The 15,156-nt window shown below is 45.7% G+C and overlaps 1 protein-coding gene across 6 annotated transcripts in view; it reads left to right on the top strand.

Annotated features, from left to right (window-relative positions):
- The window catches only part of PRPSAP2 (phosphoribosyl pyrophosphate synthetase associated protein 2), a 32,555-nt gene that overhangs the window by 4,336 nt on the left and 13,063 nt on the right, over nt 1-15,156 (top strand). For all 6 annotated transcript variants that reach the window (XM_028705596.2, XM_077918661.1, XM_028705593.2 and 3 more), the window contains exons 2-8: nt 2,270-2,382; nt 3,986-4,137; nt 6,285-6,337; nt 8,856-8,922; nt 10,740-10,912; nt 13,672-13,787; nt 14,224-14,279. In XM_028705596.2, the coding sequence (XP_028561429.1) occupies nt 4,019-4,137; nt 6,285-6,337; nt 8,856-8,922; nt 10,740-10,912; nt 13,672-13,787; nt 14,224-14,279 (584 nt within the window). In that variant the 5' untranslated portion in view covers nt 2,270-2,382; nt 3,986-4,018. The remainder of the gene's footprint in view (nt 1-2,269; nt 2,383-3,985; nt 4,138-6,284; nt 6,338-8,855; nt 8,923-10,739; nt 10,913-13,671; nt 13,788-14,223; nt 14,280-15,156) is intronic.

Below are 15,156 nucleotides of genomic sequence, written 5' to 3'. Positions count from 1 at the left end.
GGCGTGTCATTGGTTTGTAGTGAATGAGGTTGTTTGAAGTCCTTCTGCTGTACACTGGGTTTGAGTCCCAACCCACAGGTCACCAAGCATGTTAGGCCTGTGGGCACATTTGGAACTTTTAGTTAGTATGGCCTCTCTGCCCCCTGGATCAGTGCTTCCCACTGCCCCATGCACACACACACACACACACACACACACACACAGAACGCCAAGACCTCACTTTCCCAAGGTACTGTATCTGGAAAAGAGTGGCAATGCTAGCTGGGGCTGATGGCAGTTGTAGGCTAATACATCTGGGGTGCACCAGGTTGGTGGATTCTGCGTTAGTGAATGATCACAAGAGAAAACTTTTGCTTGTTTGGATTGTGGTTTTCCTGCCTTCGCTGTGCTGAATTTTCTGCCCGCCTTCTATTTTGAAAAGGCCGCCTCTGCTTTTGACGGTGCGTGCTTGATCGTGTTGTTAGTTAATTCAATGTCTTTTAAACAATAATTTGTAACATTTCTTCCTTCAAAAAGAGCTTCTCTGAAATGAGCATGGTTTATATTAATGAGAATGTGTTGTGATGGTAGAGGCTCTGCTACAAGTGAGGTTTGCCATCCTCCTTTCGGCTGTGAAATTCCACTATGTCTGGACGAATAGAATGTGGTCTGTTTGCAGAGGCTGGGAGAAGATTTTTTAATAACGGTGTTGCCCAGTATTAGTCACAACTATGACTAACAGTATTTTTATAGATGCCACCCTCCAAAAACAGGAGAAAGCACCATTCTTGACTGTAGTCTGTATGTACCACGTTGCTCTTTCTCTTTGATTGTGTGACACATTTTTGAAAGATAGCTGGTAGTAGATAGAAAGAAACTTTTCTTTTTCTTAGCTATATACCGTATTTTTCGCTCTATAACACGCACCTGACCATAACACGCACATTGTTTTTAGAGGAGGAAAACAAGGGAAAAAACATTCTGAATGAAACAGTGGATGTATCATTTTTGTGCTTCATGCTGTGGCCACAGACATGTGATCTGATGGTGAATTTGGGGTGACCCAATGCAAAAATCCTGAGAATTCCTGTGGATCCATGCTTTGTAACCACGTTTTTGCACCATTGTGGCCCCAGGCAACAGTGGGTGCATGATTTTTTGGGTGCAGGCTGTAGCCATGGACATGCTATGTGATCTGATGGTGAATTTGGGGTGACCCAATGCAAAGATCCTGAGGATCCATGTGGATCCATGCTTTTTAACCACGTTTTTGCACCATTGCAGCCCCAGGCAACAGTGGGTGCGTGATTTTTTTGGTGCAGGCTGTAGCCATGGACATACTATGTGATCTGATGGTGAATTTGGGGTGACCCAATGCAAAGATCCTGAGGATCCATGTTGATCTATGCTTTGTAACCACATTTTAAGTGGGGAGCGAAGGAAAAACAAAGAAGGGACATGAGAGGGGTGTGCAGAGAAGCAGCTGGCTAAGAATGCTGGAGAGGGATAACGGGAAGGAGGAAAGAAAGGCAAAAGTTCCCCCCCAAGCCAGCCATCTCTCTCTCTCTCTCTCTCTCTCTCTCTCTCTCTCTCTCCCTCCCTCCCTCCCTCCCCCCTCTCTCTCCCTCCCCCCCTCCCTCTCCCTCCCCCCCCTCTCCCTCCCCCACTCTCTCTCCCTCTCCCCCAGCAGCACCGGAGCACAGAGAGGAATTAGAAAGAAGGACACTCTGCTTGCCTGGAGGGGAGGGGCTTTCCCTGCTCTTTGTTCCGTTTGAGCAAACACAGCAACGAAACAGAGGAGGGTGGGCAGTAAGACCCTGAGGCAGAATGCAGGAAAGCAACCACTTCCTCTTTTCAGGTTTCCCTTCTCCGTTCGTGATTTGACTTTTGCTTGATTTTTTGGCTCCAGGGACCACACATTCGCTCTATAACACGCACAGACATTTCCCCTTCCTTTTTAGGAGAAAAAATATGCGTGTTATAGAGGGAAAAATACGGTATCTGCATTGGAGCTTGGATGAAGGGACAGGTGTTTATTTTTTAATAGGCAAATGTCAATGATTTGGCACTTTTTCTGGTTAATAATCAAATCATTGCATATTGTTTAATACCGATGACTGAATTCCTATTTCTCGGTTTCATTAGAGTCCCAAACGTATAGTTTTCAAAAGGTGCAGCAAAGGGTGTTTGTTCTTATTATTGCAGAATAAAGACCTTTGGGATAATCTTTACCATCTGCTCTTACTTCCCGTATCTCTTAATGGTTATATTCTCTCCTCTGTTTCCACAGGTAATTTTTTTGAAAGGATGCTAGTGGCATTGTCCTCAGGAGGAGAGTAAAGTGCAAGAGAGCTTCAGCTCTGTGTGCCAACTTCGCACAGCTCTCAGCCGCAACCTTTATTTGTAAGTGCTTTCTCTAAGAACATTAATCAGACCTGGGCACTGGCTTATATTAGCAAAACTGTCAGAGGTGGTTGGTATCAAGAGTTACCCTGAACCAACAAACTTTTGTTTAAGATGGATAAGGCATCAGGGCTGGAACTGGGAGCAAGCTCTTTTTTGTTTAATGCAGGGGTGAGGTAATCCTTCTTTGCTAAAGGGTCATACTTATTTGGGGGGGGGGGGACCTTCTGGGAGCCACATGGGCAGGGCCAGAAGCAAAAGTGATCTGAGCCATGGATGCAACTCTTACCTTTATAGGGTAGGCGGTGGAATAAATCACTGAGCCTCTTGGGCTTGCCAGTCGGAAGGTTGGCGGTTCGAATCCCCGCTATGGAGTGAGCTCCTGCTGCTCTGTCCCAGCTCCTGCCAACCTAGCAGTTTGAAAGCACACCAGTGCAAGTAGATAAATAGGTACCACTGCGTCGGGAAGGTAAACAGCATTTCCATGCGCTCTGATTTCCGTCATGGTGCTCCGTTGTGCCAGAAGCGGTTTAGTCATCCTGGCCACATGACCCGGAAAGCTGTCTGTGGAGAAACGCTGGCTCCCTCGGCCTGAAAAGCTAGATGAGTGCTGCAACCTCATAGTTGCTTTTGACTGGACTTAACTGTCCAGGGGTCATTTCCTTTTTTTTTTTTAAAACCCCACTTTATTTCAGTTATGCAATAGTTGGAACATTCTATACACACCATCATTCATCCAGGTATGAAAGAGGCAATATTCAATACTCAGTGTTCAAGGGCACATTCCAACCAGGCAAAAAAATGAGGGCTGAGAGGCAAGCTAGGGAGGGATGTGGTTTGCGACGGGCAATATTTTATTTATTTTATTTTATTTTATTTTTCATTTCATATTTCATTTCATTTCATTTATACCCTGCCCATCTGGCTGGGTTTCCCCAGCCACTCTGGGCGGCTTACAGCTTATATAAAACATAGTAAAATATCTAACATTAAAAACTTCCCAGTACAGGTCTGCCTTCAGATGTCTTCTAAATGAAGAAACCTGGAGAGTCACATTTGCCTCCCTACGGACCTGAGGTTCTCCCCCCCCCCCCCGACCAAGGCATCTCAGTCACACATACATGTCTTCACTACTATAGGTCCCTGTGTTCTTGCGTAAAATTGAATTCTCACTTCTGCACACCGTTTTTATTGTACGCTCATAAATCGCCATGAGATAAATGTGAAAGTTGATTCGTAAATAATATATGACAGTTGCAAATGAGTCAGGAAGAAAAGTCCAGCCTGCTATTTTACTTTTAACAGCATCTTGATGTCCGGAAACCAGCAGACAAAACTTTTGTCACAGTGTGGATATGGGTGTTACCACCTATTCACACGCAGTTGTAAGTACAACTGCAGTTTCGGGTTGATAAACTGGCAACCCTAGTGGTAGTCTGATCATTGCTGAATGGGGCGAGATGTCTTAAGTTCCTTCAGATTGGTACTTGAAGGGTTAAACAGCATGGGCAGAGCATACAAGGGTGGCAGAAAATATTGAAATTTGGGTCTTCATGCTCCACGTTGCCTATTTAGATCTAATGTGCTTTTGATCTTCTTGCAGTATTTTAAAAGTGGGAAGACAAAGGAGGATTTGATGTTTTGTGTGGCGCCCAATGGTACAGGATCCGTCATGAATATAACGAAGGGTGGGCTGGTGCTATTTTCAGCCAATTCCAACCCATCGTGCATGGAACTATCAAAGAAAATTGCCGAGTAAGTAACAGCCGCTGTATTTTTCTTCCTAAGCACTCTGTGCTGCCTCTGTTTCAATGTGGGGTGTTGGGTCTGGCTGGTATGAGCATAATGTACGACTCTCAGCAAGATTATATTGTCAAGTTACTTAGTAATGTCTCACTGCTGTTTTTGCCAAGAGAAAGTTACATTTAAAGGTGCAGGGTCAGTATAATGCAGGCTTTGTTCTAACATGATAAACCCACGTATTAATGTCTGCTGGTCTTAAAGCATTACCTAATATATATATATATCTGGCTTTCCTAGCCGGAAAGTTTAAGATAAAGGTGGTCTGAGGATTATCACTGGGTCCTGGTGCACCTCTTAGGTAGCCCCTGCAATCCCTCACACCAAAAGCAAGTTTGAGGTTTATGATGCTTCTGTTACGTGCTGAAGAGGCTAGCCATCTTTTGGTGTAGATTTAAAAGTTTAAACTGAAGATTAGCTTGCCTCTTCAGCAGTAGTTCAGTGGAAACTCAAAATAATGGAACCAAGTGAGTGGATTCAAGTTCTAGAACTGAAGCAGCCGAACAAGACCTTTCTTAATAGTTGTACCACATTCCTGATTCCAGGAATAACAACATGGTGGCCCATGAAGAGCAGGCAAATTTTAAGAGCGAATGCTATGAGAGCAGTTTTATAAGGCTTGGAGACTAAGGATACATTGCTCCTTCTTCCCTTCCCCTTCCCCCACCCCCAGTTCTTGCCCATCCTGTTATTTAAGCTTGTGTTCTCTCAAGAGAGCCACTCATCTTAGTGTTTCTTACAGCCAGAAGGTCTCTTGACAGTTAGGTCATGCTGTGCACACTGGCTGTTTTTCAGATTCATTTTGCAGAACGATCCTTTGAGAACACTTATTTCGGGCCAAGCCTGTTCAGCCAATGCTTAGCCTCCCCAAACACCTAATGTACATTGAGCTGAGCCAATGATAGTCAGAGCGTGACTTGTGTGATTTTGTTTCCTCCTGCCCTTGACAGTTGCTTGCCCAGACCAGAAAGGGAGTAATGTGGATGCTTAGAAATGGAGATGGTCTGTTGATGGCTGGAAGAAACCCAACAGGTTATGTTGCAGAAAAGGTTCTAGTTTTGGTTTGGCACTGAATGAGAGAAGTAGCAGAAGAAGTTTATGGGGGAAATTTGCCCAGGAAGGAGTAATGGCAAAGTGAGCTGTGTGCTATTTTCCTCAATGACAATACATAAGATTAACAGCAAGTTGGGATTCTGTTACCGCTTCTTAAATTGCAAAAAGACCCACAGGTATGGCACCTGTGGTCTACAAACCAGAGCAGCAACTCATTCCTGTAAAGTGTGACATCTGCATGGCAATTGTTCCTGCAGTTGGAGAAATGGCAATTGTTTCTCAAAAGTGCATTTGTAGGCAGATCCTTCTGGATGTAACAAGTGAGCAGAATCTGTGCTGTGGCAGGAGTTGGCAGAAGCTACCTTTTGATATTGGGGACATTGAGTCAAGTCTTAGCAAGAACCTGCTTAGAGAGTTCAGTGATCCAGGGTTTGTGCTGCAGGCAGGCTGCTGTTAGGACTATAAGCAATTAGGGCAAGAGGGCTTCCCAAACTCTCCCCACCCTCCATGGACCGCTTAAAAAAATGGCAAAGGGTCTTGGCAGGCCACTTAATTTTTTTTTTTTTGCCTGTTGTAGCAATTGTAATGTGCTGTGTTAGATGCTGTATGACTTTTAATTCTTTTTGTTGCTTCTTTTATCTCCTATATTTATTGTATTGCCGTTTGCATTCCTTAGAATTCAAGTTGAAATACAACGTAAGAAATAGAAGCAGTATGAATACAGTTATAAATCGGTGTGGGTATTTAGTGCAGACCCACCACAGACCATTTGAATGAAGCTTTTGGACCACTGGTGTTCTGCGGACCATTGTTTGGGACGAGAGTACAAAAAACTGCTAAGTGATTTCAGCCTTCACCAATTTGGTGCTTTCCATATTGAACTGCAACTTCCATCATCCACACTGGCTGGAACTGATGGGAGTTGTAGTCAAAAACCTCTGGAGGGCGCAAGAAGAAGAAAGGCTGCCCTCCCTGTTGAAAATGTTGTTTTCAATCCCAATTCTAATCCATCCTTGCTTCAGTGAGCTTTGTCTTGTCTACCTTTCCAGGCGCCTGGGGGTGGAGATGGGCAAAGTCCAGGTTTACCAGGAGCCGAACCGAGGTGAGCATCTTCCACTCAAAGCCCTTCCTTAAAGCGTTCATCGCTGGGAGCTAAAGGAAAAGGATCTAGTTTATTAAGCACCTCCCATAACAACCTCTTTCCTCTCCCTTCCCCCTGCCTCTTTTCCCCTGGAGAGTTTGTCCCTTTAGGTGATCCATGTGTCAGCTCTTGCCGTTTCCTTAACTAAACAAGTGTAAGAGGCCACTTCCTGGTTTTCCTTCCGCAGCATCTTCCTGTTCTCAGCCTGTCCTTGCAGTTCTGAGACAGGCATGCAGTGTTGGGCTTTCCTGTCACTTGCCTGCATTGAACGACAGGGTAAGGAAGAAGAGCAGCTGCATTTGGCACAGCCCAGCCAGTACATTATACACCAAAGAAAATCCCCTGTGTTGCAAAACTGAACGCTCTGAACAACAGCAAGCATCACGCCGGCTAATAATATACTGACAATATTTTTATAACACGATACTGTTTCAAAATTCATAAACAGAAGACATATAATATGTGCATGGAGTCACAAACTAATAAGAATCAAGTAAATGTTTCATGAACAGGAATGGTAGAGGAGTGGTAAGTCACTGTCAAAGATCACTGAAATGGAGGCAGAATGCCTTTCCACAGTCAATATCCTACAAACGTGAGATGATGGGTGCTCTGAACGCCGCAATAGGCTTACTACACTTTTTAGTGATAGCTGATCCATGGCCATTTGATGTACCTTTGGGGACTATTAATTTGCTGATGAACTGTACTGTCTGCTGCTGTGCTTGGAGCACCCTGGAAGATCTTTGCTGAAGAGTAGATGTCAGGAGTGCATGCAAGAGCCAGGCCCTGTGACCAGTAGGACTTTGCAGGACTGGGGCCTTCCTAAGTTTGTTCTGAAGAAGCAAGGCGCGGCCACACAGGTGAAGCCACTTGGTAACTCACTGCACCTGGTGGCAAGAGCTGGGAAGGGATATAAGGTCAGCATTTCCCTTCGGCTCTTCGCCACAGCAACACATTCCCTGCCTTGCTGCGTTTGGCTCCTTGACTCCTTTCTTCTTGATCCTCGGACCCTTGACTTTGTGACTCCTTGCTTCTTAATCCTCGGACCCTTGACTTTGTGACTCCTTGCTTCTTAATCCTCGGACCCTTGGCTTCTTGGCTGCTGATTCTCTGACCCTCGGACTCTTGGCTTCCTGGCTTCTGGACTCTTGTTCCTACTCCCACCCCGCCATCTTGTCCCCGGTCCCGACGTCCCCAGCCGGAACTTCGATCGCCTGTGAACTGGACTGTGACAGTAGAGGCCTTAACCTGTGACCATACAGGTGTTGGCCTCTGTTATGGGCTTTCAGAGGTTCTCTAGGATCCTGCATCATAATCTATTATTATTATTATTATTATTATTATTATTATTATTATTATTCATTATTATTGTTCGTCATGTTTCCTACCAAGGTAGCTAAAGGCAACTTACAATATATAACCAAGTACGTACATTGAGTCCAGCATAACAGAAAAAGAAAAACCTAAAAGAGAATCATGTTTCTGTAAGACAGGATTAAAATGTCACACCCACTGAAGGAGTTCACAGACCCAAAGGCCTGGTGGAAAAGAAATGTTTTTGCCTGGCATCTATGTAATGATGGTGTCAGACAAGTCTCCCCAGGAATAGCATTCCACAAGTGGGGGAACCACCACCAAAGAGGTTTGTTCTCGTTTCACTGCCCTCTGGACCTCCCGAGGAAGGGGCACACAAAGAAGGACTTCAGATGGTGATGTGAGTCGGGGAGTGGCAAATCTTATTTGCTCTTTGAATGTTTCTCATGGCACTGTGACCAAATAATGTTGGCCTCTGGTGGTTTGCTACTGGACAACCACCTTTAGACCTAAAAAAAAAGAGCAACTTGTTATACAGCTTTCTTGAAGAGCTGACAAGCGCACCCTAGAAAATTTAATGGAGGACAAGGCTATTTATTTACCTCCAGCTGAAATCCAGCAGGGCTCTTCTGTGACCACCGGGAGCGGTGTTGCTGTAAATCTTTCTCACTCCAGCTGTAATGTTTCTGAGTATTTGTCATGTGGATTGGAACTGTTTCCACGTTCCTTTTCCAAGTGATTGTGGTAACTTTTAAGGCACCAGTTTACACGGCCAGGAGCCCTGCAGCATTCCTTACTAGCCCTAGGAAGCTGCATTGCACCAGGTCACACTGTTTGCCCAGTATTGCTTTGCTCTGATCGGCAGCACCTCTCCAAGGTCTCTGGCAGAGCCCTTTCACATCACTTGCTGCCTGATCCATTTAACTGGAGAGGCCAATAACTTTAAATGGGATCTTTGCATGTGGAGCATGTGCTCTGCCACTAAGCTACAGTCCTGCTGCTGCTGCAAGTGAAGGGGAAACAACAATGTTAATATTTTCCTTTGAGATGGGTTTTCAATATGGTCTCACCTAATGATTGGAGAATGGACTGAACTTCAGGCTTAACGCTGATGTACTTTGCAAGCATGTGTCGACACCAAGTGCATGTTTTCTTTTGGCAGAAACGCGGGTACAGATTCAGGAGTCTGTGAGAGGAAAAGATGTCTTCATCATCCAGACTGTCTCAAAGTGAGTACAAATGTCTGCTCAGAATTAAACCCCAGACATTTCCGAATTTGGTTTTGATTGAACTGTATCTATGTAATGCGGGTGGTGGGTAGAGCTTATTAACTTTGTCTCTGTTCCTTTTAAAACCTCCTTGTTAGATGTCTGTGGTCTTCTGCCATTCGCTGTCCATTATGTTCCCTTTAAGAATTTTTCAACCAGCATCAATTTTAAAGCAAATGTCTCTAACCCCCTAAATGATTTGGCAGAGTTTCCCTGAAAAGTCTGGCCTATATGCTTCCCTCTGCTTTTTTCTTTTTAACCATGGTATATAAAAAGGGATGCTCTAAATCCATTCTCTTAAAACCCCACTTTCCATCTTGCATAAGATGATACAGGCAAAACATGCAGATATCCAAAGCTCATTGAAGAAGCTGTGATCAAGGGTAGCTGTACCAGAGTTAGACAAAGACGGGAACTATTTTAAGCACCTGTAACTAGGTTATGGAGGAGTTGTTGTTCCTGCACTCTAATTTTATCTTGCTTTCTTATGCTGTTACTAACTGGTACCTGTCAATTTGAGAGACACTCCCCACTGCAACCTCTTTGATTCCCCAGCTCATCTCTGCTTTCGGGGGAGAGGGAAGGAGCATGCTGTTTGCAGGTCACTATGTTGCCTTCCTGTAATCGGTGTTTGCCCCACTGCAAAGACGGATAGGTGGCAATGCTAGCCCACCTCTGGTCCAAAGGAAGCATAGTAGGGAGGGAAAAAAGCCATTTATTGACATTTATTGGGGAACCTTTTTTCAGCTGAGGGCCATATTGCCTTCTGGTCTGCCTTCTGGGGGCCACATGCCAGTGGTGGGTGGGCTCAGAGGCAAAAGTGGACAGAACCTTCAATCTGAATCTTACCTTATGCAGCAGGCACAATCTCATGCTCCTCTCGAATATCATCCATATGGCAAGGCAAGCAAGAGTCGCCATCATAGTTCCAGCCAGGCAAAAACGCTTGAGAGAAACCAGTGGCACTAAGGAAAGTGCCAAGGTCCAGATAGAGAGACTTGGAGGGTCCCTCCCAGGGGTGGAGGTTTCTACCCCCGCTCTCTAACCATGGCCTTTCTTTCCTCCCCAGAGAAAGGGCTCAGGGATGTGGAGCCTCTACCATTCCTCTCTTTTTTGGGGGGGGTAACGAATGCTGCACACGCAGTTGAAATCCATGGAAGCAGAGGTCCACAAATCTTAGCTGGCCTTACCCCAGAAAATTTGATCTTTCCAGAGGGAGGGGGCAGAGTCTTCCTGAGCGCAGGACCCAATACAGCTGGGGTATGTCTTTGAGTGATCCCGTACTTCTCCACAGCTGGGGAGGCAAATGAGAGCCTGCCCCAGATGCTAAGCCTCAGGGAGTGGCATTCCAAGTGCATGTGAGGTTCAAGAAGGAGCCTTAGGGAGAGACGTGACCAGTAGTGAGCTGGCAAACACAATAGCTCAGCTGGTAACCTCAGGGTCCTGGGTTTGAGCCTCATGTTGGGCAAAAAGATTCCTGCATTGCAGGGGGTTGGACTAGATGACACTTGTGGTCCCTTCCAACTCTTACCATTCTTTGATTCTGTCTGAAACGCCCTTGCGGACCAATGATAAGAAGGAGGAATAGTTAATCTTCCCGAAAACAGGTGTGGCGGCAATGATTTGAGAGTGTACATCAAGGTCGAAAGCCCTGCATAATGTCCTGTTGCTCTACCTGCCCTCTCCGGCGGACGAAGGACTCTATTGCGTCAGAATGCAATATAGGGCTTGTTGTCGAGTGAAGTCCCGATACAGAACCAGCGCCCTTCTCATTGCAGGGATGTGAATACGACCATCATGGAGCTCCTCATCATGGTGTATGCCTGTAAAACGTCCTGTGCCAAAAGCATTATTGGCGTGGTTCCCTACTTCCCATACAGCAAGCAGTGCAAGATGAGGAAAAGGGGCTCCATTGTCTCTAAGCTTCTGGCTTCGATGATGTGCAAGGCGGGTAAGGACAGAGAGCAGCGGGCGAGGCCATGGCGGGACACGCCCACCCCACCCTGGCCGCTCTAAGTATGTCTTCAGGCAACGCTGTAGACTATAGGCCTTGGCTCTCCTCTAAAGTTCCTTTCATGAGACAGTGGTCACTCGCAAAGGGAGGCAGCGCCTTGCTGAAGCTCAGTGGTTAGAGCACATCCTTTGCATGCAAATCGTCCCAGATTTAGGGGTGTATCCATTGCTATTCCTTGAAGTAGCCCCATAGGAGATGACGCAGCTCAGGCCCAGTGGGTCTACTCTGAGCCGGATTTTGTTGGAAACAACTCGTAGCCCCTGGCATCTCCAGGTGCTGCTGGGAAACAGCTCCGCCTGAGATTTGGAGAGCTTCTGCCAGTCTGCGTAGACCAGGGTTTCCCAAACTTGGGTCTCCAACTGGTTTTGGCCAACAACTCCCATCACCCCTAGTTAGTAGGACTGTGGGTCAGGGATGATGGGAAATGTAGTCGGGGGGGGGGGGGAGCTGGAGACCCAAGTTTGAGAAACCCCAATGTAGATAATACTGAGCTAGATCGTCTGACTCTTTTATAAGGCAGCTTCCTTGGTCTGTGGGACAAAATTCTGTACTTGGACTGCTCTCTAGCCAGTTCCTTCTATTTCCTAAATTCTCTCCTGTTCACACATGCTGTCTCTTTTCTTGGGTTTTGGGGCAAATAAATCTCTTCTCGTATATTGAGAGACATGCCCAGTTTCATCTGAATCCACTTAGACTGGCAGTCCTGATTTGACTCTTGGTCAGTAGTGGGTTTTTGGCTGTTAGCTTTTGGGATTAATTTTCCTTGTTAAAACCTTACAGAGTTAGTTGATGTTTCTGTAAGGAAATCCTCATAAAGTTCTAACAATTAAAACAACTGCATAGTAATTAACGGGCCAAAATATTAAATCGATGAGAATTGCATTATATAAGGGTCATGCATAATAATTAAGAAATGCATCTTTGAACAAAGGAAATGTTACAGTCCATGAAACAAAACACCCTTAAATAGCCAGTCTAAAATATTATTATCATTATCTACTACACTTCACCCAAACAGCACAGTTCACAATATAAAATTACAAAATATGTAATAAAAACAATATCAAAACCAAGCCAATAACCTCCCTCCCATCAAACGGATGTAAACAGACACAGAAAGTTAGTTATTATTATTATTTATTAAATATGGGGGTGGGGACAGCTAAGGACACAATTACAAAGGAACAAATGGGAGTTCAAAGTGAGTTTCTGATAGTTACTTGGGAGCTCTCACTGGGATCAGCTGCACTCAGGATCTCCCCGTTGGGAGCTGCCGTATTGCCGCCTAGGGAGGCCTGCTATAAAATCAGCTGATTGACGCTGTCACCAAGCCCAGCTTTGCTGCCAGGCAGATGCAGTTTGAATCCAAACTACACCTGCCAATTGGCACCTCTTTCCCTCTGCAGATGCTGCAAGCAACTTAAAGATGCCCTGCTCTGCCTGCACTTTGCTGTTTTGGCAGGCGCTGCTGTCGCTGCCATAGCGCAGCGTGGCTTGGCCTGCTTCCTCCTCTGGAGACTCAGTGCCCTTGGGGGGGGGGGGTGAGTGGAAAGAATCTGAGCCACCTGTGAAGCTGGCCTGACTATGAAGCAAAACCGCCCTGAGCTGTCGGCATCCAGTGGTTCCATCCCCCCCCCCCGCTTGCTGCTGTGAAGGGCTAGTGGGGGGACATGACTGCTGTGTGTGGGGCCACAACATCCTGCAACTGGCCAGGCCCTGTGGATGTAGATCTCCAGTCCCTGCCAAGCCACAAAGCTTAGCCTGGACTAGGAATGTCCAAAGTCCATTCCGGGGGCCTAAGATGGCCCGCCAGTTGATTTAATCCAGCCCCTGTGGCAGTATATGTCCTGGGGTAAAATCCTTAAAAAAAGCTCAAAAGCTGAACAACTTTGAGGTGAAATTGTAAAAAAAGCTCAATACCTTTGGGTAAAATTCTCAACAACTTCAGTCCTAAAAAAAGCTTAAAAACTTTGGTCAGCCCTCACACATGAGCAGATCATCAAATCTGGCCCTCTTTGAAAAAAGTTTGGGCACCCCTGTTGGGCAGGGTGGTGGTTAGAATAAAATTTGGGAGTGACAATCCTTTTGAGGAACGATGGGATATAAGAGCACAAAAGAGACAGAATTTTATTTGGCAGGTATTTTATTGTATTATAATTTATTGAATTTACCGTATTTTTCGCCCTATAGGGCGCACCGGCCCATAGGGCGCACCTAGTTTTTTTTTGGGGGGGGGGGATAAAGGAAAAAAAAATTTATTTCCCCCGACCCCAGCCCCCAGAACAGGCTGCTATCCGCAAGCCTTGGGAGCCTGGCGGGAACTCCCGCGGGCTCCCAAGGCTTGAGGATAGCTTCCCGAAGCCTGGAGAGCGAGAGGGGTCGGTGCGCACCAACCCCTCTCGCTCTCCAGGCTTCAGCGAAAGCCTGCATTCGCCCCATAGGACGCACACACATTTCCCCTTCATTTTTGGAGGGGGAAAAGTGCGCCCTATAGGGCGAAAAATACGGTATATCCTGCCTTCCCTACTGAAAGTGCAAAGTCTCACACTTCCTATGGGTGTTCGGGATAAGCATTTCCTAAGTAAAAGCTTCTTTGGGAACCAGCTTTTAACAGCTGCCACGCATCGAATGCGGGTTTCTTGTTCTTTGTTGGTGAAGTGACCTTAAAGCACTGCTCCCCTTGGTCTCCTCCCAAGGTCTGACTCACCTCATCACCATGGATTTGCATCAAAAGGAAATCCAGGGCTTCTTCAATGTCCCGGTTGACAACCTGAGAGCATCTCCATTTTTGCTACAGTACATTCAAGAAGAGGTGAGCGAAGTCGTGTCATTTCATTCCAAGCCAGGCGGATTGGGTGCTGAAAAACAAGCCAGTCCATCCAATCCTAAGCTAGGCTGGCAAGATGAGCAATGCCTTGTTCTTGATGTCCAGATGAGGACTAAAAATGAGGGTTGCGGGGGGAACAGTTAAGAACATGAGCTTACAACTAACAGTCCATTGTCATTGGAATTATACCACATAGGACTTGTAATATCTTGCTGCTGACTCTTACAGAAATGTTCCTAAGCCCTGTCCTCTCTGGGCAGGGCAAACTCTCTGAAGGGGAAAGGTTTGTTGGGGGAAAGGGGGAAGCAGTGTTTTTGCTTCTGTGTTGGGGATTAAAAAAACTAACAACATCACAAGAATCAGATCAGACCAAAGGCACACACAGCCCATTTCATGTGTTTGTGTTTGTTTGTTTTTTCAGATTCCAGACTACAGAAATGCTGTGATCGTGGCCAAATCTCCGGCGTCTGCAAAGAGGTGGGTGGGTACTCCAAAACCATGTTCCTGTGTAGCACCAACTTATCTTCTTTTAACACCTGAAGTTTGAGTCTAGATAGGGGTCGATATCATAATAATTTGCAAGGCTGGGCAGCGGGTCTTGGCTCCGAACCAAGTTGTGTGCATTTCTGCTTATTAAACTAATGCCGGAGCCACCAGCTGTTCTGGACCAGTGGGCACTTTTCCAATTTTGAGAGAGTGTCAGTCACAAAATAGCTGCCATATTTGCTGGGTCTGGGGGTGGGGAGTCCTTTAGTGAAACTGAACGGTGGGCGATTATCAGGACTTCAAAGTATATACACAAAGTATCAAATGTGGTGACATAATAATAATCATACAACAAAACAACAACACCACAAACTGGCTTATAAGTATAAAACCAAATTCACTAGAATAATAGCTAGAATAGAGATAGACTGTTAACCATTCAAACAACATACATACTAAGGTGCCATGTGCAAAACAAAGCCTGGAGATACTGTATAAACATGGAGTGGATAATTATACAACTCCATCTTAACAAGTTACATGTGCAGTAAACGTTATACAGACTGGATAAATGAACCGTTCAACAAGTAGCCTAAGTCCAATCACAGAATGGCAACCCCGTGCCGCCACAACGGCAAGGGTAGCACACTGGAGAATATGAATAAGTTTTTCAAAGCTGTTTTTCAAAGATTGAACTGGATGTGATGTTCTTCAATGGGTCTTGAGATGGAAACACAAAGCCGTATGCATGGATCAGTCACAGGAAGGCAAATCAAAGCCACCACCCTGGTGAGAATAACGCAAGTGAGCAAAAGGAGACCTGTTCTCCGGATATATTACAGGTTTCGCTACACGCTTCATCAGTCCG

This window comes from Podarcis muralis, chromosome 14 (assembly GCF_964188315.1).
Source record: "Podarcis muralis chromosome 14, rPodMur119.hap1.1, whole genome shotgun sequence".
NCBI lineage: Eukaryota > Metazoa > Chordata > Lepidosauria > Squamata > Lacertidae > Podarcis > Podarcis muralis.
Note: the sequence above shows the minus strand (reverse complement) of the source record. Positions and strands in the feature narration are given on the sequence as shown.